This window comes from Vulpes vulpes, unplaced genomic scaffold (genome assembly GCF_048418805.1).
Source record: "Vulpes vulpes isolate BD-2025 unplaced genomic scaffold, VulVul3 u000000677, whole genome shotgun sequence".
Lineage (NCBI taxonomy): Eukaryota > Metazoa > Chordata > Mammalia > Carnivora > Canidae > Vulpes > Vulpes vulpes.
The window spans coordinates 22,591-49,910 of record NW_027325813.1 but is presented as its reverse complement, the minus strand read 5'-3'; the positions used below and the strand labels follow the sequence as shown (position 1 = coordinate 49,910).

Sequence of the window (27,320 nt, the reverse complement as noted above, 5' to 3'; positions counted from 1 at the left end):
ATCAGGCCCTGGGCTGAAGGCAGTGCTAGTTGAGCCATCGGGGCTGCCCCAATAAATTTTTTTAATTTAAAAAATAGGGGCACCAGAGTGGCTCATTTGGTTAAGCATCTGCCTTCAGCTCAGGTCATGATCTGGGTCTTGAGATGGAGCCCCACTCAATAGGCAGACTAGTTCTCCCTCTAACTCTCCCCCTGCTTGTGTGTTTTCTCTCTGTGTGTCAAATAAATAAAATCTTTAAAAAATAACAAAAATAAATTAAAGAAAACCACTAAATATTCAGTTGACTTTTTTTTTTTTAATTTTTATTTATTTATGATAGTCACACAGAGAGAGAGAGAGGCAGAGACACAGGCAGAGGGAGAAGCAGGCTCCATGCACCGGGAGCCCAACGTGGGATTTGATCCCGGGTCTCCAGGATCACGCCCGGGGCCAAAGGCAGGCGCCAAACCGCTGCACCACCCAGGGATCTCCTCAGTTGACTTTTAGAAACATAGTCCCAAGCACAATATGAACAATCCAGTTAATAACTAAGACCATTTATTCAAGCTGCAATTCAGTTCTAAAGAATAATGAATCTTAAACCTATATAGCCCATTTCCTATTGATATTCAGAAGTAAGAGCAAAAACAACAGGACTTATATGTTTGTTTGTTTGTTTGATCCACCTTGCCAATATACAGCAGAACCTATGGTCTAAAGAGGTAGAGTGCCATTTGTCCTGCCAAGAATTCCCGTTTGTGATGGTGGATAGATAGATAGATAGATAGATAGATAGATAGATAGATAGACAGATAGATATGACACAAATGGCACACTTTCTTCTTTCTTGATCTATTTCTGTTCCTTTTACTAATGCTTACTTTCTATTTCCAGTAAGTTGCTAGGAGGTGGAATTGAAAGCATGGCAATCACAGAAGCTTTTGGAGGTAGGTAGAACCTTAATATTTTGTTAAATGAAAAAACTTATGTACACACATACATATATAATTAAACAGACAACCAATAGTACATTGTATCTACTTTGAAATTTATGTTGAAATCTTAATTATAATAGAGGGCCGTTCCGGGCTGGAATTAAAATACATTCTAACATTAACGGAGAAGTCTTGTTGGCATTTGTCATCTTTTTGTCTCTGACTTCCATAGAAGAGAATAGACTTTTTTTTTCTCTCGTTACTTCAAAAGGTAATTGGATAACGAGACCAATCTTATTTCTAGGATATGCATGCTCCATGAACATAGAGAGTAGATTTTTTCTTCTCAGATTATATATCTTCTATTTTTCTTCAAAATAATTCATGCTAAACTATTTTATATGCTGTGCCTTACAATTCCAGTATCTGCAATCCTTGGAGAACTAAGTCTGTTTTTATGTTGTTGATGTTCTTGTCAACATAGAGAAATAAATCTGGTTTTTATTATTTCTGTTGACTATCAGTCTTAGTGGCTTACTCTCTTGTGTATTTTTTTATATTTGTGAGCTTACTGCCTGATTTTTGATCTATGGGATTTCACTGGACCTAAAATGGTGAGTGGGGAAGCAGAGAGAATTTGCTTTTATTGGGAGGTAGGGCATACCACCAGTCTGAGACTCCTTCAGCTTTCCCTTGAGGATCTCAGTGCAGTGGAAGAACCCTAGGCCCTCCTTCCTTGTAGTAGGGTCTTAAGTTTTCATTTATATGACTAAAATGAAAAAATTCAGTATTTTTTTCCCTTTATAGGGAAAACCCACTTCTTTCCTACTGTATATTTTTTCCTGGAAGTCTCTTACATAAACACTTCACTTCTGACACTTCTGGTCACCAAATATATGGATTATTTTCCCCCACAACAAGCAATTATCCAAGAATTCAAGTCATTTCTGACACTGTCTACCCAGAGATAGCATCAGATTCCACAGCTTAGGGGCACCTGAGTGTCTCAGTGGTTGAGCATCTGCCTTTGGCTCAGGTCATGATCCCGGGTTCCTGGGATCGAGTCCCATGTTGGGCTTCCCGCAGGAAGCCTGCTCCTCCCTCTGCCTATCTCTCTGTGTCTCTCATGAATAAATAAATAAAATCTTTAAAACAAACAAACCTTTAAAAACTTATTTTTACTACTGGTATTCATATTGCAGGATCTTTCCATGACACAGTGGTACTTTATATGTAAGATTTGACAAAGAAAATACTCTAAGACTGTTTTTCATTCTTTATGAAAATAGCTAAAAATTAACTATGTAGTTTTTGTTTCTTTCTATATTTCACAGAATTTCGTACTGGAAAAACCCAGCTGTCTCATACCCTCTGTGGTAAGGATATAAAACAACCACAATAATGATAATAATCATAGCTTTTGCTTACTAATTTATTTTGTGCCTGGAACTTTATATAATCTCATGTAATCTGAAATTTGCAAGGAAATTAAAGCTCAGAGAAGCTAAGTAAACTGCCCATGGTTACACAAATACTAGAACTGGTCTTTGAACGTGTGATGCTTGAGGTAATGTTATATGTGCTGCACTCTGAACACCACCTGAATGGTAACAAGGAGGAATTGAATGGGTATATGAGGATAGTGTTGGTAGTGGGGAGAGGCCCTCATTGTCTCCATTTTACCCATTCCATCTTTTCTATATCCTATTGACAAGAATGTTACAAAATTAGTTGAGACCTAGAATCTCCAACTTTCCATGGAGTGAAGTTGGCCTTAAAAAAGACCTAAGAATAAATTTTTCTAAAACAAAATAAACAAAAATACCTCCTTTTGTACAAAGATGTTACTCTGTATTTCTTTGACCTAAACAGAAGGTTTAGGCTCCAGTCTTGGCTCTACCATTAATAACTGTGTAACCTCAGGCAAGTTACTTCACCTTTCTAATTTTTCCCATCAGTAAAATAGGAATAATGATAGTGCCAAATTTAAGGTTGTTTTGAAAAATAAAGGAAATAATACGTGAACCCAATATAAAGAAATTCCTTAGTGTCAACTACTAATACCTATAAAGAAAATGCATTTTAAAATTTGATATGCATTAATTGGGTGGTTACTTAAATGAGTTATATAGCATAAATTATGTTTGTGATTGTTTCTTATAGGAAGAAAGTAATACTTAAAATCTATTCTTTAGGAGAATTTTCATGAATATCTCCCATTGTGAGAGATATTGACATTCTTTGTTGAACTACCATGTTGATGGAATATTTAACAGTTTTACCACTGGTTAGTAATAACATGCTGTTTAGAAACTAAAGGGTCATGATTTTTTGTCAGATTGATGAAACAGTTAGCAACCAACATAAATCCTATGTTAATTTATATTTTTACTTGTACAAAGTTTATTCAATTCTATTAATATTATTTATTTTTTTAAATTGCTTCCTAGTGACAGCTCAACTTCCAGGAGCAGGTGGCTATTCAGGAGGAAAGATTATCTTCATTGATACAGAAAATACTTTGTAACCTTTTTATTTAAATAAGTTGCTAGCATAATAGTGTGATGTAATAATGTTACTATAAAACAAAGTTTGAAATATATCATTCCTATAATCATCTCCTAAACCAGCAAAACTGAGAAAAGCCACAGGGAAAGCAGTTGTTGGTAGGGTTTTCAAATCACCTTTTATTTAAAAAGTTTCACTTTTCTAGATGGGTTTGGTGTAAAATTCACAAAATGGATACATGAGACGAACTTATATTTTATTGGTTTTAAACCTCTTCTCCAATTAAAAAGAAGATTGTTGACTCACTGAAAGTCATGGTTCAACATATAGGGAAAGGAAAGAAGAGAACAAAAGCACAGAAGAGAAAAAAGCGGAACCTGTTTGGGTCACAGAAAGAATTGTAGTTTAATTGAAATGTAAGATATTTCAGAATTAAGACTGGAAAAGTGATTTGGGTCTTAGATATGAAGGGCTTTAAAACAAGATGATGGGTGTAAATTGATACTTTTGCAATATTCTAGGCAAGTAATGAGAGCTTGATCTAGGTTGGAAGCAGGAAGAATAAAAAGAAAAGGACAAGGGGTGCCTGGCTAGTCAATCAGTGGAGCATGCGATTCTTGACCTCACGTTGTAGGTTCGAGCCTCATGTTGGGTATAAAGATTATTTAAAAATAAGAATCTTGGGCAGCCTGGGTGGCTCAGCGGTTTAGCGCTGCCTTCAGCCTGCGGCTTGATCCTGGAATCCCGGGATCGTCCCACATCCGGCTCCCTGCATGGAGCGTGCTTCTCCCTCTGCCTGTGTCTCTTCCCCTCTCTCTGTGTTTCTCATGAATAAATAAGTAAATAAAATATTTTTAAAAAATAAGAATCTTAGAAAGAAAAAAGGGACAAGAAATATTAGGGAGGAAAATTAATAGGACTTGATGACTGTATTTGGTAGACAAAGGAGAGGTTTGAGAAACTACTAGATACTGGAAGAATAGATACTGGAAGAATCTATTTTTGTCTAGATACTGGAAGAATAATGACACTGAAGACAGAATTGGGAAAATCATGTTTCAGACAAAAGGTGTATTTCATTTTGGTGTGTTAAATATGAGGAACAGGAGGACATCCACATGGCAGTTGGAAATGTTGGACTCGGTCTGAGAAGGGGCAGGGCCAGAGATATAGATGGAATAAACAAAAAGGGCAAGAGAACTTAGAAGAGAGGAGAACTGAGAACATAACTTCCGAATGTGCCTAAGTTTAGGAAGAGGGACTAAAAAAGAGGATGTCATAGAGACAGAGGAAGTAGGAGGAAATCTGGTTGTAGAAGCTGAACAAAAGGAAAGTTTCAAGAAGAAAAGGGCAGTCAGCACTGTTCCATGAAGAGAGAGAGAGAGATAAGGCACAAACTGGGAAAGATCACTGAGGTTTGAAATTAGGAATCCAAGAGAGCATTTGCAGTAAAGGAAGATGGCGGAAGCTTATTGCAAATAAATTACAAAGAATGGAGACAGTGTGTTATTAGCCAACAAATGGAAGAAGAAATACAGTAATTTGAAGTATCAGGTTCAGAGGAAATTGTTTTTAACAATAGAAAAGACTTGCACAAGTTTGTTAGGCTGTTCACAATGAAGCCCTAGCCTAGCTCTCCAAGCTCATTACTCACTATTACCACTATTAGAGGTAAAAGGATCCAGTCTGTTCTAGTCTATCATTGTCTCTAAAACATGAATACATTGTACATCAGCAATTAGTTAGATTTAACTATAAAGGTATTCATTATATTTGTTCTTTATGGTTTCTTGAATCCTTAATTTTCTTTCCTTTAGCTTTGTTTTATCAAAATACCTACTCAAGTCATTCTTATAGAAAAGTAATCTAGGTGGTAAGCTTTGAGCCCTAGCATGTCTGAAAATGCCTTTATTTTGCTCTCACTCTTAAATGTGAATCTGGCCATAGAGAAATTTGTATGGTGTATTTCTATCCTCCCTGAATATTTGAACTGTCTATCCCTACCTCAGAGTCTTTCAGAATCATACAAATCCATTAAAGGTCCTCCTTTGAAGGCCTGCTTTTTCTAATCTTCTCTAATTACCCAAGATTAAGAACCTTGTCTTTCTTATTTTGCTATAGAATATACTATCTAAAATACTCTCTTAGAAGGAAACACAAACCCAGAACCAAGTGCAGAAGACTTGATTTGGAAATAATGGGCATGAGAAGACCTGAAGGAGACTCCAAACTTGGGGAAGAGGGTGGAATGCCATGTAGCATTTCAGTAATGCAGCTAGAGTTCAGCTAGTTTCAGAAATAATTGATTAATAATGGTTCTTGAAGAGGGAGGAATGGTTCTTGCAGATGAGCAGCCACTGTTTGGACAATTTGGATTTTATCAAGAATGGTAGAGAGGAACAGTTAGGAACCAAGTCATATGCAAGAAGGAGTAGGGAGGACAGCTGAGGGGGAACAAGGACATTCAAGAACACCAATGGAATGTTCTCATTCCTTTAGTATTTTTGTTTTTAAGATTTTATTATTTAGAGAGAGAGTGAGACCATGAGCAGAGGGAGCGGGAGAAAGAATCTCAAGCAGTCTCCTCACTGAACACAGAGCCCATGGCTCACAATTCTGAGATCATGACCTGAGCCAAAACCAAAAGTTGGCTACTTAACTAACTGCACCACCCAGGTGCCCATCCTTTAGTTTCTCTTACATGTACACTGCTTTGTCTTAATATTTTCCTTTTTATGTGTTTATATTTTGCCTTCTTATGTTTTACATTTACCTATAATATGGATTGTTTTACCACTCCTTATATTTTCCACAATGCATTCCACAATTGCTTAACAATTACCAATTAATTGGTTAACAATTAAAATGGTAATCAATTCCATATGGTAATTGGTTAACAAATTTTTATAGATTGATTTGAACTTCCCTTCAGCATAAGCCCAACTTTTACACTTTTCAATCACATAGTAACCAGGTTCTGTAAAAAGTGATGTAGTGAAAAGCATTTTTACTGTGTTTTCTAGTTCCTTGCCCTCTTTGACCTGTCCACCAAAAACATCTACTGGGTATACTCAGTAGCAATGGAAGATTTTAATGATTGTCACTGAAGCTCTGAAGAAAAAATACAACGTTGTGCATTAAGATATAGATGGCTGGGAAAGCACAAAGACAATCCAATTCTACATATATGGAACTAGTTGTAAACGTCACAAGTAAAATTGTAAATTGTCCTCATTTTATAGTTATGGTATGATCAGTACTATACAAACACTGTAAACAAAGTGAAATGAGAACACAGACGTGGATTTTATTTTAGCTCATTTTACTTCAGAGAATACTGTAGACATATTTGGGATCACCAAAGACCTTAAAAAATGTTGGTTATTCCTTTATAAATTAGATAGATATAAATGATTATTAGCATCTTCCTTTTTAGAATACCTTTGCAGGTGCACTGAATTTGCCTCCCTAGGAATTTACTAATTTCAGAAAGCTAACACACAAGTCCTTTAGAAGAAGGTAGATTTTAAACCCTAAACAAACCCAAAACCATAGATTGGTAATTTCCTTCTGATCCTTGAAATTATGTTTTTTTAAAAAAGATTTTATTTTTGGGTGGCTCATTGGTTGAGCATCTGCCTTCAGCTCAAGGCATGATCCTGGAATCCTGGGATCAAGTCCTGCATCAGGCTTGCACAGGGAGCCTGCTTCTCCCTCTGCCTATGTCTCTGCCTCTCTCTCTCTCTCTGTGCCTCTCATGAATAAATAAATAAAATCTTTTTTAAAAATAGATTTTATTTTTAAGTAATCTCTACACACAATGCGGGCCTTGAACTCATAACACTAACATCAAGAGTTGCATGCTTGAATGACTGAGCCAGGCACCTCATGATCCTTGAAATTTCTTTTTGATCCTTTGTTTCATATAGTCAAATTTATCATTTGTTGGCAACTGGTGGTTAACAGTATATGAAATTATTTCATATTGAACAAGTGAGGAGTTTGAAGAGAGTGAATTAATTCACTTTGAAGTGACTTGAATTATAATTCAGTGATATTATCTTCCTAGAATAGATCTATTTTTATAGAACTGAGATCAAATGAGAGTCACAAATCTTAGTTTCTACTTTTTCCTCTTGTAACTGATTTGCTACATAATCCTGAGTCATTTGCTTAACCTGTTTGTGAGTGTCTTCATCTGTAAAATGTAATATAGGCCATAATAAATAGCTTCCAAAGTTATGGTAAGGATTCAAGTATTTGATATTAAATTCATCACTGCCTCATCATTTTTATCACTGTTATCACTAAGTTATTTATTAATTGGGCACTTAGGAAAAAGAAAATCTGATATAGATTTTAAGTGATTATTGGCATCCTCCAGAGTACCTTTGCAGGTACGACGTTTGCCTCTCTGTTAGTTTACTTACTTAAAGTATTATTTTTGTAGTTGTTCTAAAGTTTTTTTGGAATTGATTTATTGGATCCTTAATCTTGGCATACTCCAGCCGTCCGGATCGCCTTCGAGACATTGCTGACCGCTTCAATGTAGACCATGATGCAGTACTGGACAATGTACTTTATGCACGTGCTTATACGAGTAAGAGTCCCATGTAATTGGATGCTTGGGCTGTTTTCAGGTTGGCAGCACTGATTTACTATTTGAGTGATACTTATAACATTTTGACACTGTTCTCTTCTCTTTTCATTTTACTTTCCTCCAAATTTATTTAGTGAGTCCACAGATTTTTTCATCTGGCAAGCCCTGAGATAGTAAAATGCCCTCAAATGATTTCTTTTTCTTCTCTTTGAAATGGAGAGTAACATTCTTTTTGGATAATGTAGCATTTGGCATGCATGCTAAGGTAGAATGTAGAAATCATATTTAATAAATCCATGAATAATTAAGAAAATCCTTTCAGGACTCTCTTTTACCTGACTCCAAGAACATAAATGAACCTAGTCTCTGCCTCTTCTAGCTTTTATAAAATTTTCTCACTGCATTTCCCACCAGGTGAACATCAGATGGAGCTACTTGATTATGTAGCAGCAAAGTTCCATGAAGAAGCTGGCATCTTCAAGCTATTGGTACAAGCTTTTAAATACTGCTGCCTCAAAGAGCTATTTAGTGTATTGTTTTTCTTCTATTGATTCCAATCCAAATTTACATCTTTCCATTTTCAAATGCTTATTTATTTTTACTTTAATCCTGTGCAGATCATTGATTCAATAATGGCACTTTTTCGAGTGGATTTCAGCGGTCGCGGGGAGTTGGCTGAACGGCAACAAAAATTGGCCCAGATGTTGTCACGACTCCAAAAAATCTCAGAAGGTAGATTTTTAAAATAAGTGGCGCTATCAGAATAGCATCTGTGACTGTTGAGTAGGCTTTGCAGAGAAGCTTAGAATAATGTTGGGAGGCAATACATATTTAAAAAATAAAATTACCTTGATGGGAATGCAACTGTTTTTTTTAAACCAAAATACTGATTCTAATACAATAAGTACCTAAATAGTAATAACAGTAGTAACTTTAAATAAATTAACTTATGTTATGAATGAGAAAATAGGAATGTAATATTGTTTATAAAATAACTTCATAGTACAGTGTTCATAAACTTTGAAATCTAAGCAATGAACTTTTTATATTGCTATTCTCTTAGTTTCTTAATTTTATTTCTTGATGCAGAATATAATGTGGCTGTGTTTGTGACCAATCAAATGACTGCTGATCCAGGAGCAACTATGACGTAAGCCTCAATAGTCTGCTTTTGTATTTCACAAAGGTTAACACCAAAAGGGTTAGAGTGGAGAACAGAAAATAATTCCAAAATGATCAAGTCCCGATGTGGGCACAAATATATCACAAATCACTCTATTACACAGTGCATATTACTTCATAATTACAAATATTGCTTGTTATCTAGTGTCTATTTTTCTCTAGTTCTTTATAGAATAAAGCAATTCTTTAACCATTTTCAGAGATACTTTGGGCTCCTCTTTTGTCTAGGACTAAAAGGATATTGGAGGACAATGAGAAAAAGATAAAAATTTATATTTCATATACATGAATGGCTTCTATTGTACTGATAAGTCGTCAGCCTAAAAACCAAAAAAAAACGGAGGCTGTCTGCAGGATTTACAAGAGATACGTTTATAAGAGGTCCTATGAGAGATGTCTCCTGTTAGAAGAAACAGAATTTCAGTTCACACTTAGGCATGTTCAGAATCTGTTGAGGTGTTTGTGCACATTATATACTTATTGATGGCTCTGCTTGACAGATGGCAGTGAACAGAAAGGCAAGGAGAGCTAAATAAAGTAGGATGATGAAAACAGAAAATTCAAAGAAAGATTAGTTGCCACCATCAAACATTTTGAGCATGATGTATCTGAATAAGCAATCAAAATTACCCTGAATTCGTGATGTCAATCTTTCCAATAAGTTTTTATCTAGAAAATTGTTTAACCACAGAAAAGTTGCAAGACTAGTACAAGTGAAGACACATACATCATTCAACATTTGCCACATTTTTTTCTCTCTCATGTTTTGTGTATGTATGTGTATAAGCTCTCTTTCTCCATACATACACACATATACTCAAATATATATTATATTTTGGTGAAACATTTGAGAGGTCTTCCACCTGAATCGTTGAGAATTATTTACAGACATTATGACACTTCCCCTCTTATAATCCAGCATATTTCTTGAAAGAACAAGAACATTCTCCTACATAACCACAATACAACTATCAGAGTCAGGAAATTTAACATTGGCACATTAGTGTTATCTAACATAAATTTATATTCCAGGGCCTCCAATTGTCTCAATAATGTCCATTATAGGGGCTCCTGGGTGGCTCAGTCAGTTAACCACCTGCCTTCGGCTCAGCACATGATCCCAGGGGCCTGGGATCCAGCCCCACATTGGGCTCCCTGCTCAGCAGGAAATCTGCTTCTACCTCTCCCTGCCCCCTGCTTCCGCTTTCTCTCACTCTCTCTCTCAAATAAATAAGTAAAATCTTTTTTTTTAACATCCATTATAGTTGTTGCGGTTTTTAAATTTTATTTTTAGTTCAGGACTAATTGAGGATCATGCACTGCTTGGAGTTAGTTGTCTTGTCTCTTTACTCTCCTTTAATCAGAATGGCTCTTTAGCATTTGTGTTAGGCTTTTATGACTCTGACAGTTTTGAAGAGCACAGGCCAACTGTTTTTCAGAATGTCCCTCAATTTGTAGGGTATTTTTCCTCATTATTTAAAATATTAAACACTTTGGGCAGGAAAATTACATAAGCAATATTATGGCCTTCTCCATAGATCATCAGGAGGCATATGATGGCAGTTTGTCCCATTATTAGTGATGTGAACTTTGATCATGTAATTAAGATGGTGTTCGCAAGATTTCTCCATTATAAAAGACCTTTTCGCCTTTATAATGAGTAAGTAACTTGTGGCGTGTGTTAGAGCAATCTGAGACGTGTAAATATCGTGTTCTGCAATAAGCTCTCACCAGTTGGTTTAGTATCCATTGAAGATTCTTTCTTAAATCAATTATTACTCTGATGATTACAATATAGCTTTATTTAAAATGAAGGCAGTACATAATAACTTAGTAGCAGATAAATGGGTCATTGACATATGTGTTTGAAGATATTTGATATTTGCAAATTGTACTGAAACAAATGTTTCTCTCTTTAGGCATTTTCTTTGTTTTTTAATTATTTTTTAAAGATTTTATTTTATTATTATTTTTAAAGATTTTATTTATTTATTCATGAGAGACACAGAAAGAGAGAGAGAGGCAGAGACACAGGCAGAGGGAGAAGCAGGCTCCATTCAGGGAGCCTGATGTGGGATTCGATCAGGGGTCTCCAGGATCACACCCTGGGCTGAAGGCAGCGCTAAACCGCTGAGGCACCCAGGCTGCCCAAGATTTTATTTTTAAGTAATCTCCACAGCCAGTGTGGGGCTCAAACCCCAATCCTGAGATCAAGAGTTGCATGCTCAACTGACTGAGCCAGTGAGGTGTCCCTATCTTTTTATTTCTTAAAAGATTTTATTTTTAAGTAACCTCTACCTAGTGTGGGGCACAAACACACAACCCTGGGACTGAGAGTTACATAATCCACCAACCAAACCAGCCAGGTGTCCCTTTTCAGGCATTTTCTAAACTAACCCTAAGAGTATTGCTGCATCTTCTGCAATTTGTATCTCTTACTTTTCAATACACTTTTATGAGTATTTTCTACTTAATCACAGGAAATTCCAATGTGAAAACATTAACTACATGCATGGTATTAAGCAAGATAAAAAGATTGAGGAGGGGGGAATCAATCATTTTCATTCAACAAATACTTATTGAAAATCTATTATGTATCAAAATTCTGGGAATTCACTAGTGCACAAAAAAGACTATGTGCCTTGTCTCCATAAAGAAGAAAATAAATGATGTCCATTTAACTCAGAATTGTTAAAACTTGGTAGGTCGTGCGTTGTCTGTAGCCCTTGAGTGGTTAAGGCAATCTTCTCCATTTTATAGGGTGTCTTTCATACACAGGACATGAAGTACTTCACAAAGAGAATAATTTTAAACTGAAGAGAAATGGAAGATTTTCAGGGCTCACTTTAAAAAGAGAAAATGACTCATTGGCTCAGAGGGAGGAAGTGGGTTGCATTCAAATAAAACAGTACAAGTTAAAGAGCAATGTTCTTTCTTCAGGTGTGGGGAGGGAACACTGCAGAGGCCAGAATTGTCTATCTGGGGTTAAAAGGCAAAGGAAATCTGTTGAAATTAGGTCAGACAGGGGTTCTTTTTCTTGTATTTGTAGAACGTTTCAAAAAGAGTAAAACCATTTTGAATTGACTCCAATAAGACAATGAAAGGAGAAATAGAGAAATGACAGAAAGAAGCAATTGTAGGACCTAGGGAGGGGAGATTTATAGTGAAGTGAATTGAGACCCAGAGAAGGTAGTAAAGACTAGTATTTTTGCTGGGTGACTGCTTTGTAACCTCATCTCCTCCATGGAGCCAACTTGTGAGGAATCAGTGTTCACTATAATTTGTATATTCTAGGGCAGCCTGGGTGGCTCAGCGGTTTAGCGCTGCCTTCAGCCCAGGGCGTGATCCTGGAGACCCGGGATCGAGTCTCTCATTGGGTTCCCTGCATAGAACCTGCTTCTCCCTCTGCCTGTGTCTCTGCCTCTCTGTCTCTCTCATGAATAAATAAATAAAATCTTTACAAAAAAAAAATCATAAAAATAATTAGCATATTCTAAAGTATATTAAATTTTAACAATTTTAAATTAATTGTATGTCTTTATATAAAACACATAGATTGCCACAACTAAATGAAAAAGAAATAAAAAACAGTACAGTTTTAAACTAGAGGATCTCAAATGCTATCAGAAAACCTCCCAGAAAGAAAATCTTTGTTTCTCAGTGTTGAAAAACTCCACGCTGAGCTTGCCTAGGACCTGTCAGAGAAATATCACCATAATTGGTATGAGTCCCCAAGTATGCTGACAATAATTGAGGCTTATATTCCATGCATTATACTTGATGGCACATCGTATTAAAAAGGAACAAAATTATACAGGCGAGGAGCTGCTGTATGATACAGCAAAGCATTAGCTCCTAGATGAGATTTACAGATACAGATTTTAGAACTAGAATGATCCAGGTGATGAAGGCCTGGAGATAAAAAGTGAAAGTATCAGCCTGCAAAGCTCCACACCAGGGCAGATAAGATGAGCAACAAATAAGACCATGATGTTGCCACCTACTTCGTTTGTGTATTTGTTTTGCTAAAACAAAAAGTCATCTTAGAACATTTGCAGTCTTGTAAAAGTGCAGTTTATTCTCTAAGGGTGTCACCGACCGATCCAACATTATTTGTATGAGTTAAGAGGCAGTATGGTTAAAGAAAAAACATTAAGCCAAGTTCACTAGCATAGTGACCTTGAGCAAGTCATTTAAACTATTTGAACTGCAGGGGCGCCTGGCTAGCTCAGTCAGAAGAGCATGCAGATCTTGATCTTGAGGTTGTGAGTTCAAGGCCTACTTAAATAAAATTAAAACTTTAAAAATAAATAAATAAAAATAAACTATATGAACTTCATTAAGAGATTAAGAGGACTTATATTTATTGATTGCTTACCATGTGCCAGGTGCTTTTATGCATTATCATACATAAAACGATAGCTTCCTTGAGCCTCCCTGTTCTTTGTATGAAGTCAGTCTCAGATTGTTTTCTGTGCCCCCCTCCCAAACCCTAGAATTCCATCTTCAAACTTTTGAAAAAAAAGTGTAGATTTTTATGCGTATTTTATGAGAAAATGGCAGGAGGGGGAGATTACTTAACAAAACTTCTTAAACATACCCCTATTATTATTATTATTTTTCCTTTAAGTAGACTCCGTGCTCAGTGTGGAGCCCAGTGCAGGGCTTGAATTCTCAGGGCTTGACCTCATGACCCTGAGATCAAGAACTATACTGAGATCAAGATTCAGATGCTTAACTGACTGAGCCACCCAAGTGCCCCTAAAAATAAAATCTTAAAAATCTTCTCTTTCCCCCCAAATTTTTCTCCCTCTGCCTGTGTCTCTGCCTCTCTCTCCCTGTGTCTCTCATGAATAAATAAATAAAATCTTAAAAAAACAAAACAAAACACAAAAGCTTCCCCTTTAGCAGGTCCAAAGTACCAGGAGTTCCAGCTGTCCCTTAGGGACAGTACCAACTTGCCCTTGTGCAGTCCCCTGAAGGTCCCCACTCCAACCAGTATTTGAGGTAGATACTATTATTATTCCTAATTTGTAAAGGAGGAAACAGAGGCCCAGAGTATCTACTTGCTCAAGCATCCAGTTTAAAAACGGGAGCCAAGATTTGAACCCAGGTATCTTTGATTTCAAAGTTGATGCTCTTTTAGCCTCTCTGTGCTACCCTCCCTATCCCACTCCTAGGAAAATATCAGCTGCCCTCCTGTCACCATAATCTTGTACTTCATGACTAGAGCTCCCTGATTTGACATTGGGAGGTCAGGCTGTTCTGGGTCTTACCCTCAACGATGTCATACGCTCTGTCCTGTTCAACCAGCGGAGGGTAAATGACACAATCTCTCTTGGCCTCTCTTTATTCCTAATATCCACCCCCTCTTCCTCCTTCTCATCATACTCTCCCATCCCCTGAGAAAAGGAGGAAAGAAGAAAAGAAAATATGAAAGAAGGGGAAATAAGAATAGGCTGAAGGAGGAATGTGGGTGGTTTTCTGAAGCTGTTTTTACTAGGTCAGAAATAGAAGTAAATTAAAGCCCTCTAAAAGGATGCTGAATGCTGCATCTTCTTGTACTTTACCCCGAGTCTTGGTTATAACAACTAAAATACTCGGGAAGTTCAAAGAAACTTTAAGAAAGTCATGGTCTACATGTCACTGAAAGAGTGGCTATTTTAGCTGAATCATTTAATTAAATAATTAAATAATCATAGCTACCATTTATTGAGTATCTCTTATGTGCCGAGATCAGGGTAAGGGTAGAGCTAATGTACATAAATGACCTGGCACAGTTTCTGGCATGTAGGTACTCAATGAGTTATATTAAATATATCTTGAATCCTTATGGCAGCCTTAAAAGGTAAGATCTTTTTGTTCCCATGTTACAGTTAAAGAAACTGAATTTCATAAAGGTGAGGAACTAGTCCAAAGTAGCATTGATAATGTGTGGTTGACTTAGGATTAGGAAAGCAGATAATTGTAGCCACTGGGCTAATGCCTTACCTAAACTATTTCATTTTATTCTTACAAATACTCTACCAGTTAGGTACCTAATTACCCAGCATTTAAAATGAAGAAACAACACTTATTATGCTTAAACAATTTTCCTGAGGTCACGTGTTTGGCTGGTAAGCCAAAACTTGAACCCAGGTCTAACTTTAATGTTCGCTTATACACCACACAGTACATCAGGGCCATATAAGCCTGGGAAAAGGTTGACAAGCTGTCATTTGAGAAACTTTGCAGGGTATATACATTACCCTGGTGAATTTACCAGAGTTCAAGGCCCTCAGCCTTATAGGTAGAAATTTTATTTGGTCACCAACTGAGAACCAATTCATCTCTTGGAGCAGATTCACATTAATCAAGCTCAAGAGACTCAATGAAAGATTAGAGGGGCAGTTTACTGACAATGAAAAATGTAACTACATTTGAGGTTCTTGACCAGTGCATTCTCTCCCTGTAGGCGGATCTCTATAGGAATTCAAATTTTATTTAAAAAAAAAAAACAAATTTTATTTTTATTTTTTTAAAGATTGTATTTATTTATTTTTTTTTTAAATTAATTTTTATTGGTGTTCAATTTACCAACATACAGAAAAACACCCAGTGCTCATCCCGTCAAGTGTCCACCTCAGTGCCCGTCACCCATTCCCCTCCAACACCCGCCCTCCTCCCCCCTTCCACCACCCCTAGTTCGTTTCCCAGAGTTAGGAGTCTTTATGTTCTATCTCCCTTCCTGATATTTCCCAACATTTCTTCTCCCTTCCTTTATATTCCCTTTCACTATTATTTATATTCCCCAAATGAATGAGAACATACACTGCTTGTCCTTCTCCGATTGACTTATTTCACTCAGCATAATTTATTTATTCATGAGAGACACAGAGAGAATGGCAGAGAGGCAGAGACACAGGCAGAGGGAGAAGCAGGCTCCACGCAGGGAACCCGACGTGGTACTTGATCTCCAGGATCACATTCTGGGCTGAAGGCAGCGCTAAACCACCGGGCTGCCCATCCGGGCTGCCCAGAATTCAAATTTTAATCCAAAGTTATTCACTAAATATGGAATCATAGCAAAAGGAAATAATTGGATAAGAGTTAAGAAGAGCATCTGCCACATACTAAGGACTCAGTAAATCTTAGCTGTTATTATTATTACTAATACCCATCTGTGCCAGAGGAGAGAGAAACCATGAATTACCTAAACTTACATGCGAAGTTTGTGTATATACATATGTGCATTTTTCTGGGGGAGAGTCTGTATCTTTTATTAAATTATCAAAGTGTTGGGCACCTGGGTGGCTCAGCGGTTGAGCATCTGCCTTCAGCTCAGGTCATGATCCCAGAATCCGGGATCGAGTCCCACATCAGGCTCCCAGCATGGAGCCTGCTTCTCCCTCTGCCTGTGTTTCTGCCTCTCTCTGTGTCTCTCATGAATAAATAAATAAAATCTTTAAAAAAATTATCAAAGTGTTAGCGACCTATAAGAAAGGTTAAGAGCCATAAATTCTACATAAAATTCTACACAGAATCCTCAACACCTTGATGGAGTAAGTAAAATTTGAATTGACTTGATATTCTTCCAGAGCTAAGGTTGTTATAGCATGTAGCAATCTATTTTGATTAACTATAACCTCATTATGAGTTACTTTTGAGGACATTTTTCTTCCTATAATATCTTTCCTATATTTTTTAGTACTTTTGAACATCCATACTTATTTCCCCATTTATTTTATTCAAAATCATTTCCCTTTGGAGATGACATTTTTTTTGAGATAACATTCTTAATATTCAGGCTCTTCACCCAGAGTAATCAGTAACAAGCAGTAGTACCTATTCTCTTTTTGCATAAGGAATCACATTTAAAAATAATAATAATAAGGTACCACATTGGTAACAGCAAGCAATAATTTGCTAAGGAAATAATCATGGCTGTACATCTAAAAGCTCTACCTTTCTGCTCTTTAGATTATCAGTAATGGGGTGGGGGTAGGATTACTTCATTAGAGAGAAAGTTTATCTCCTTTTCCATTTGCCTTTCTGTCAGAACATCCTTCAAAAGCTCCTTGAATTATAGCTTCTTTGAAATGTGTATCCAAATCTGTATCCAAAAGAATATAGACCAGGGAGACCCAAATTATCCTCTCTTCTATTCATTTAACAATATTTATACAGTGCCTTTTATATTATAGGTGCTTTTCTAGGTGCTAGCGTTACAAAGATAAATAAGGATTTAGAGTATAGTAGGGGAATGAGACCTATAAATTAAAAATTAAAATGTAGGGGCACCTGACTGGTTCAGTTGGTGAAGCATGTGACACTTGATATCAGGGTTGTGAGTTTAAGCCCCACATTGGATGTGGAGTCTACTTAATGAAAAAAAAATTACAGTGTAGAATGCTTTAAAAGAGGAATATACTGTAATATGAGAACACAGACAAGAAGGCTCTACTCTGTTTCAGAAGATCAGGCAAGGCTTGCAAGAAGGAATGACATTAGATGTGTGAGTAGGAGCTAAGTGAACAAACACAGTGGGGAAAGGGGCTTTTGTTGCAAGGAATTGTGTGTGCAGAGGCACTGAAGTATAAGAAGGCTTGTTGGAATAAGGAAATAGCAAAGTTTGAGAGGGAAGAAGGATGACTACAACCATAGCTAAGTATGGATGGAAAGCTGAGGAAGCAGATGGAAAGAAGAGGACGTTAAGGGATCTTCCTCTTAAAAACACTCATTTCTTTTTTACAAAGAAGCAAGCTTTGTCATCCACGATGAGAGGACGAGAATGGAAAGGGTGCTTACGGAGACTAACCACGCTCAAATAGGAGAATTACTAAGCAGTACCAAGAGACCATCTGTGAGAACTAGTAACATAGCTGTTGAAACTTCTCTCCACCCATTTAGCTGACTATGTTTGTCTCCTCTTGGTAGAAATTTCTAACTGGTCTACTTTCTGTGGAAGCATCAATCTTTCTACAGTCCAATATTCTCCTTGATATTTTTATAATTTCTGTATCTTACGTTTTTGAGCACCCACTGTGTAGCTGGTTGCTACAAAGTTGTTGTTGTTGTTTTTTTTAAGATTTTATTTATTTATTCATGAGACACACAGGGAGTGAGGCAGAGGGAAAAGCAGGATCCATGCAGGGTGCCCGCTGTGGGACTCGATCCCCGGACTGCAGGATCATGCCCTGAGCTGAAGGCAGGTCCTCAACCCCTGAGCTACCCAGGCATCCCACTGCAAGGTCAAATACAGTATTGTCTGCCTTTAAGGAGCTTAGTGACAGGTGATAGAAGAGAGATTGAGAGTAAATATAATAGGTGAATAATAATAATAGCACTAAAGGCACAATATGAAAAGTGCATTAGTCTTTTAAGACCTTTAAGAAGCACTGATAATGTAGGATGACCTGGAAAATTTAGAGCCATTCCATTAAGAAGAGTGGCATTGATCTGTAAGCATTATATAGACAACTCAACTCTAGATATTTCATCCAACTGAGATCACATTAGCTTTACTACCCCTCAGCTGCCTGCAGAAAGCAACCTAGCCTAAAAACTTCTGAAGTTTTTATTTATATTCCACTTAGTTAACATATTGTGTAATACTAGTTTCTGGTATATAATTTAGTGATTCAGCACATCCATACATCACCCTGTGCTCATCACAAGTGGTCTCCTTAATCCCAATCACCTATTTAAGCCATTCCCTACCTCTCCACTCTGGTAACCATTAGTTTGTTCTCTATAGTTAAGAGTCTATTTCTTGATTTGCCTCTCTTTTCCCCCCTATGATCAATTGTTCTGTTTATTAAATTCCACATATGAGTGAAATCATATGGTATTTGTCTTTCTCTGACTGACTTACCTTGCTTAGCATAATACTTTCTAGCTCCATCCATGTTATTGCAAATGGCACTATTAGGTATCTACCCAAAGGATACAAAAATACTAATTTGAAGGGATTCATGCACCCTGATGTTTATAGCAGCATTATGTACAATAGCCAAATTATAGAAAGAGCACAAATGTCCATTGACTGATAAATGGATAAAGATGTGATATATAGCCTTCTGACTTAACTGCTGTCAGGGACAACTGCCTGGCTGCTACTTTCTTGATAGTGATTTACTCCAAAACTAACTTTCTGTGTTTGTTCCAACATTGGACTTACTGAATCTTAACCAATCCTCTCCAGCCCCAACCAAGGATCTTCTAGTCCTAACTCCTGAGCCATTTAACCAAGCAGCAGTTTATAAGCAGACTCTTGATGTTATGAGCAGACTCCTTTACCAGAGAGCTTCTTATCCCTACTGCCCTACAGTCTATTTAACCTCATGCCAATCAGCTACATCCTTACTGTATCATGCCTCCTGCTTAGAGTAACTAGGATTCTGAACACCTTCATGGAACAAGCATAATTTCAGTTGATTTGTAACCATATTCTCCCAGAGCTGAGGTTATTAGGCTATGTCACAGTTTATTTTCATCAAGTATAATCTGTTAGTTTATATTCAGTTCCCTTTATTGATGATTTCAAAGCCTAGGTTTTCTTCTACTGGGATGATTATGCGGATTTTTCCCCTCTATTATGTTGATCTGGTGTATTACACTGATGATTTTCCTGTGCTGAACCACTCTTGCATTTCTGAAATAAATCTTACTTGGTCATGGTGTATAATCCTTTTAATATGCTTCTGGATTTGGTTTGCTAGTATTTCTTTTTTTTTTTTAATTTATTTATTCATGATAGTCACAGAGAGAGAGAGAGAGAGAGGCAGAGACACAGGCAGAGGGAGAAGCAGGCTCCATGCACCGGGAGCCCGACGTGGGATTCGATCCCGGGTCTCCAGGATCGCGCCCTGGGCCAAAGGCAGGCAGGCGCGAAACCGCTGCGCCACCCAGGGATCCCCTGGTTTGCTAGTATTTCATTGAGGATTTTTACATCTAGGCTTTTTTTTTTTTTTTTAAATTCATGAGAGACACACAGAGAGAGAGGCAGAGACATAGATAGAGGGAGAAGCAGGCCCCATACAGGGAGCCTGATGTGGAACTCAATCCCAGGACTTAAGGATCATGCCCTGAGCCAAAGGCAGGCATTCAACTGCTAAGCCACTCAGGCATCCCTACATCTAAGCTTTTTAAAAGGCACTATTAGGGTTATTCAGAACCTTCACTTCTTGCCAAGTGAATGTTAGTTCCCTAGTGTGTATATCTCCTAAGATGAGTGTCAATAATATTTGTAACTACCTTGCAATCATAATATATTTTTTGAATTCAGACATAGTAAAAACTTATCTTTTCTGTATCCTCTTTTGGAGGAATAAACTTTGAGCATCAGTGATAAAGACAAGGATATTTCCAAGATTATTCTCACTGCAAATTCGTAACAAATATGATGTTGAAGGCTTCCAACACACAGTTAATGAACAAGAAGGAGGTTCTCAATCTGCTGTCATTTATACCATGACCTCATAGGGATAATTGGATATTTCTTATTCATTAGACTAGAATAGTGCTTGGCACATGGCAGGCCATTAAAAAACATTTTTGATGAATGAATGAATAAATAAGTTTACTCTTTGCATTTTAAGAAAAATTGCTTACCTCCAAGAGTTATCCTAAGACAGTGAATAACATCTTATTTGTGTTTTTTCCTTTTAAAAAAATCAATCAAAACGTGAACTGTACCTCATTGGACTCTTGGAAGCCTGAACTGGACAGCAGCTTCAAACCATACCCTACTCCATAGTTAACAAACGAGCCTCTGCTTGCTTAGAACACGTCCCATGCTGTCCTCCACAGAATAGTTGCCTTTTAATTGCAACTTTTACTATATATAGTCCATATGATAAAACTTGAAAAAAAAGTGTTTTATTAATTCAGTTTTCAGGCAGACCCCAAAAAACCCATTGGGGGACACATTCTGGCTCATGCTTCAACAACAAGAATAAGCTTGAGAAAAGGAAGAGGAGAACTGAGAATTGCCAAGATTTATGACAGGTAAATATTTTCTCATTTTTAATCAAATTCTTGGGCATATGGCTCTAAATAGAATTGCCTCTCCTGAGAGCCTGTAATTATACCACTGGCAGATCCTATAGGGATGTATTCTTCTCCTTTCTTCTGCCAAGTTTGGGTTTTTTTGGGGGAAGGGGGTTAGGTTTCAGTTTAAACATCACTTCAATAGGGAACCTGTCCATAACCTTTCAGTCTAGGCTGTACTCTATGATTTACATTCTTTCATGGTACTTTACTTATTTAATTAAGAATTATAAACAATAGGAATGCCTGGGGGGCTCAGTGGTTTAGCTCCTGCCTTCAGCCCAGGGTGTGATCCTGGAGACCCAGGATCGAGTCACATCGGGCTTCCTATGTGCTTGCTTCTCCCTCTGTCTATGTCTCTGCCTCTCTCTCTGTGTGTCTCTCATGAAGAAATAAATAAAATCTTTAAAAAAATTATAAACAATAAATTTTTACAGAGAGACCTATTACACAAAAGCTGTTCTAGGTTCTGGGGGTAGAACAGTAACTAAAGCAAAAAGACAAGTCCCTGCCCTCATAGAGCTTATATTTCACTGGTAATGATTTATATCATGCATGTCATCCATGCTAGACAGCAAATACCCTAAGGACAGGGACACTATTCTCTTGCTCACTGCTATATTCCCAATACCTGAGATGTAATAGATACAAAATATTTGTGACTTACTGACCAGCCAACCTTGAACAACAAGGCAGAGATATATAATAACTACTCAAGGGAGGAAAAAATCAACCAAAAAGAAATCACATGAGCTTCTAATCTGGTTTTTACTATGAATCACAGTACTTATTATGGGCTGTCACTGAATAAGTAGTAAATAATCAGTTCTCTCATTTATCTGATCATTATTTAAACCATTTTGCTTTTCATGACCTGTCTCTATAGACTATAATATACAAATGCTGTGTTTTATGGAGTTTCAGCAATCCCTAGAAATCTGCTATGAATGTTCTTTGTTGAATTAAATGGGTAGTAGGGATTGCTCCATTTTTTTACTAAAATTTCTTAGTCTGAATCTTAGATTGCTGTGTTTAGAACTTTCCTAGGAGCACCTGGGTGGCTCAGTTGGTTAAGTGTCCAACTATTGGCTTCTGCTCAGGTCATGATCTCCAGGTGGGGAGATCAGACCCCAGAGTCAGACTCCCCGCTTAGCAGGGATTCTGCTTCCCCTCTCTCTCCTGCTCTGCTCCTCCCTCCCATTCATGCTCTCTCTCTCTCCCTCTCTCTCTCTCTCAGAAATAAATAAATAAATTAATTAATTTAAAAACTTTCCTAAACACTTTCCACTCTGAATTGCATCAGCTGATTACACGTACATCTCCCTCACAAATGTCCCCAGCACATAACATGATATTTGGCACATAGTAAGAACTCCATAACTATTTGTTGAATTAACAAATGAACTCCATCTACGTGTTCAATCATTTGCATATTTTATCAAATCCTCCATATTTGCAGGACCAAGTAACTCCTGCTGTTCTTACAGTCTTGAGGCCATATTGGTTCTGTAGACTCAATAAAGGATAATTAAAGTTATTATAGAGGTTAGAAATGTCAAATTTCCATAAATTTGAATAAAAACAGCAAAACTAGATCAGAGCTAAAAATGTCAAAATGTAGTTTGCTGTGCAGCATGTCCTCCCTTCTTTCTGGTCCCTAAAGATTTCCTGCAAAAAATTCTTGACTTTAGAGAAAACTTTTTAGTTGAGAAGATGATGATGTTAATAATGATAGCTAATACTTATTGAGTGGCTGCTATGTACTAAACCTTGCACCAAGTGCTTCATATATATGTTTCATTGTTTATAACAACAGCCCTAAGAGATGGAGGTCATTATCCCTATTTTCACCATGAGCAAACCAAGGGCTCAAGCAGTTAGGTAGCCATTGCTCCTCTAATAGTCTATTTTAAGCACAGATACCAGAGTGATCCCTTGTAAAATTATGTCAGATCATATCTGTCCTCTTCTTAAAACTGATGGCTCTTCTTAAAAGATGGCTCCCCATCTTAACTCAGAATAATAGCTCAAATCTCTAGGGTGGTTTAGCATGCATTGCCCCTGCTCTCCTCTTCTCACAGCACTGCAACCTCAGTGGGCACTTTGATGTTCTATAAACATGCCAGGCACAATTCTACCTTAGGGGCTTTGTACTTGCTTAGAATCATCTTTCCCTACATAGCCCTCATTCTGGCTGTCAATCTTACCTCCTCCAATCTTTGATCAAATGTTACCCTCTCCACAATACCTATCTAGATCTCCCTATTTAAAATTGCAACTCCTCCCAGTTTCCACACTTGTACTGTCCCTCACCCAGCTCTATTTCTCTTTCCCCATAACACTTGCTGTCTTCTAACATATTACATAACATATTTTTTATGTTCATTATTTATTATCTGTTTCTTCCTTTCTCCAAATATAAGTTCCATAAGGGCAAGGATCTTTGTCTATTTTTTTCACTTCCAAATTTGTTTTTTTTTAAACAAATTCTTTTTTTTTTTAAGATTTTATTTATTTATTCAGAGACACACAGAGAGAGAGAGGGGCAGAGGCACAGGCAGAGGGAGAAGCAGACTGCATGCAGAGAGCCCAACGTGGGACTCGATCCAGGGTCCCCAGGATCACACCCCGGGCTGAAGGCAGATACTCAACCACTGAGCCACCCAGGCGTCCCGATTAGTGATTTACAAATTTTTATTTCTTGTTTAGCCTTTTACTTGAGTTTTAGATATGTTTCCAACTGCTTGCAGAACTCCTCTACAAGAGTATCACACAGGTACTTCAAACACAACATACCTAAACCTAACTTCTTACTCTCTTTCTTATCTATAAAACAAGTATCTCTATTCCTGTGTTTTTGCTCATACTACTCCCTCTGCCTGAGATGTCCCCATTTCTGCCTCAAAAGCCACTTCAAATATGATCTCTGAGGCCTTTCCTAATCAACCTCACTGGTACAATGTCTCCTTTCTTTAGAGTCCTGTAACATGTATATTGCCTTTATAAAATTTAACTTACTTTACATATTGGACACACGTCATAGTTCCCCTGTTAGACTTCTTGAGACTAGAGGTTCTGTCTCACCTTTGTGAAATCTGTAGGTCTAGTACATATACTAACGTATGATTTTCAGAAGTTGAAAACATAACTTTCCTGCAAATAAATGTAAAATAAATGTGTCAAAGATTTGATTCAGCTCCTTAAGGAACGAAGAAACTGATTCAAAGGATAATTTGACAAACAGATTTATGTAGTCAAAGGAATGCTGAAATAAATGTGTTAATAGATGAAAATCTGATTAATATCTTACAAGGCGGGCAGCTCCGGTGGCTCCATGGTTTAGCGCCACCTTCAGCCCAGGGCGTGATCCTGGAGACCCGGGATCAAGTCCCACATCAAATTCCCTGAATGGAGCCTGCTTCTCCCTCTGCCTGCATCTCTGACTCTCTCTCTGTGTCTCTCATGAATAAATAAATTCTTTAAAAAAATATATCTTACAAGGCAATAGATTTTAACATTTGAAGTTGTCTTTTCTATTGGAGGGAAATCAATTGCTTCTCTACACAATGAAATTCATTTCCAGGGGCATCTGGGGGGCTCAGTCCGTTAAGCATCTGCCTTCAGTTCGGGTCATGAGCCCAGGGTCCTGGGGTTGAGCCCCACATCAGCTTTCTGCTAAGTGAGAAGACCGCTTCTCCCTCTCCCTCTCCCTGCCACACCCCCTAGTTGTGCAAATAAATGAATAAAATCTTTAAAAAAAAGAAATTCATTTCCAGTGCTATAGACTGGAATCATCTGCATCACCCTCAGACAAGAATCATCTGCATTGCTATCAGTTTTCCACAAATTAACCTTGGCTCCTACGGTGTTGTAGAATAAAGTAAAAGGTAAAATCTAAAAGATCATATAATCACGTACAAATATAAAGTGTCAAAGATTTTATTGAAGTCATCAATTAATGCAGGAACTAATAAGATTTTATAACCAGATCAAAGAAAAAATCAAATTAACACACATATGGAGCCAAATAAAAAATGCTAACATGAATTAGAAATTGATCAAAAACAGGGCAATATCCATAAGACAAGAATGAATTGCATTCCTCCTCATACAATTTACATTTCTACAGGCAAGAATGATTTGTATTACTCATGATTACCTATAACTTCCAGAGTAGTCAAGTAGCTCAAAGACAATGAAAGGCAGAGTTCTCACAGAATTGAGGAACCTGGAAGGATGTGCTGGGCAACCTATTTTTCCACTGAAGGTATTTGGCAATCTTTTAGTTTACTTCAAAGCCTATCACAAAAAAAAAAAAAAAAAAAAAAAAAAATCCTGTCACAATCTTGCCTTGCATTGGTCTAGTTAATAGAAACATGCATACCCTCTGTGATCCAGGCCCCTGTAGGTCTGCCACAAAGTGCTGAGGATATACTGAAAGTATACCCAGTTACTCCTTCTGCGTATTTCCAAGTTTCGGGTAATTTTTCTTGACATTCAGAACCTTACAAATGGAAGTTGTTCAATAAGCATTTGTGAGGGTTGACAATACTTGTAGGTAAATTCTGTAGTCCACATTTAGCTACAGCAACTCTGAAATGTCTCTGGAGACTCAGACTGATAGGAGTGTGATGCCTGTGACATGACTATGGTATTTATAGAAATAGAGCTTTTTATAAACTTCTGTTCCCTTGTATTCTGTTAGCCCTGAGATGCCTGAAAATGAAGCCACCTTCGCAATAACTGCTGGAGGAATTGGGGATGCCAAGGAGTAGGTGGTGAATTGATGCAAATTGCTTCTTAGTGCTTATTAGGAGCTGAAGAAATGGAAAAGCAGTCTCAAATTTCAGGCCTTGAAGTAAGAGTTTGTTTTTTTCACATATTATTAGAGGAAAGTCAGCAAAAGAAATTTAAATCTTATGTTTATCCTAAAACTCACTGATGTACAATAACTATACATTGTATGTCAGCTTAGGAATACATATATATGTATGAAACCCATTGTTTCAATGGTATGAAACCATTGTATGTCAGTTCAAGTATATATATATATATATATATATATATATATATATATATATATCCTATTGAAAATTAGTTGGGAAGGGGTACCTGTTCCTCTCAGTTTAGCTGTCCAAAGTGGGCCACTAAACAGATGGAAATATCTAAGAGCTCAGAAATGCTCCATTCTCCTACCATTTCCCATTGAATGCTTACAGAGGTGGACACATAACCAAAGGAGGGAGCTATTTAAGGAAGGAATGTTTACAGGACACACAAAAAAGCTTTTTTTTAATTTGCAGCAACAAACAATACATTCACTTCTATAGCAACAGAAAAGAAATATTAAACTAAATTTTAAACCATATGACTTTTTGACAAGTTGAAATTACTTTTAAAAAATTATTTCTTTTTTTTTTTTTTAGTTATTTCTGATACAAACATTTTATTGGGGTGATCAAGAGAAAGGTAACTAGGAATGTTACAGCTTGGGGTAATCAATGTAACATGAGTTTTATATTTTAAACAGCGTACAGAATTAAAAATATTTAAAAAAATGTTTTAAAGTTAACATGTAAAATTTTTAAATACTAAGTTTAGAGATGTGCAAAAGAATATTGCTTTTCCTAACTGTTAAACAAAAATAAAAGCTAGTTTTCAAAGTGAATGTATGATGAAATATTTAAAAATTAAAATACTAATAATATTTATAATGACAATCTTTATAGACCTCAAAAAGATTTCATGTCTTATGTTGCATCACCTTGTATAAAAATGGAAGTATTGAAAGTACAATTTGTTTCAAAAGGTATTTGATTATCCATTCTCATTCACTCAGCAATGCTTGGAGCTAAAGAATATATAAGGAAAGTATGGTTCCTGCCCTCAAAGAACGTGTACACAAGTTAAGAGAAATACTAATATTTATGAAAGAGAGCAAATGATTATATAACTAATTAATCAGTAGTGTGGGCTTGGATTAGAGGATTCCAAAAATGGGAGAGGAAAGGTTAAGCTGTGGGACAGCATGTGCAAAGGCAGAGAAGCTGAATTTGGAAACAAGAGACCAGCCTGACAAGTAGAAA

The 27,320-nt window shown here is 36.9% G+C and overlaps 1 protein-coding gene across 1 annotated transcript in view; it reads left to right on the top strand.

Moving 5' to 3' along the window:
* The window catches only part of DMC1 (DNA meiotic recombinase 1), a 35,594-nt gene extending 8,793 nt beyond the window's left edge, over nucleotides 1-26,801 (top strand). The window contains exons 5-13 of the mRNA XM_025984237.2: nucleotides 874-926; nucleotides 2,249-2,290; nucleotides 3,365-3,437; nucleotides 7,931-8,022; nucleotides 8,437-8,510; nucleotides 8,640-8,754; nucleotides 9,112-9,172; nucleotides 21,076-21,192; nucleotides 25,940-26,801. Of these exons, the coding sequence (XP_025840022.1) occupies nucleotides 874-926; nucleotides 2,249-2,290; nucleotides 3,365-3,437; nucleotides 7,931-8,022; nucleotides 8,437-8,510; nucleotides 8,640-8,754; nucleotides 9,112-9,172; nucleotides 21,076-21,192; nucleotides 25,940-26,009 (697 nt within the window). The 3' untranslated portion in view covers nucleotides 26,010-26,801. The remainder of the gene's footprint in view (nucleotides 1-873; nucleotides 927-2,248; nucleotides 2,291-3,364; nucleotides 3,438-7,930; nucleotides 8,023-8,436; nucleotides 8,511-8,639; nucleotides 8,755-9,111; nucleotides 9,173-21,075; nucleotides 21,193-25,939) is intronic.
* Nucleotides 26,802-27,320: the final 519 nt, after the last annotated feature.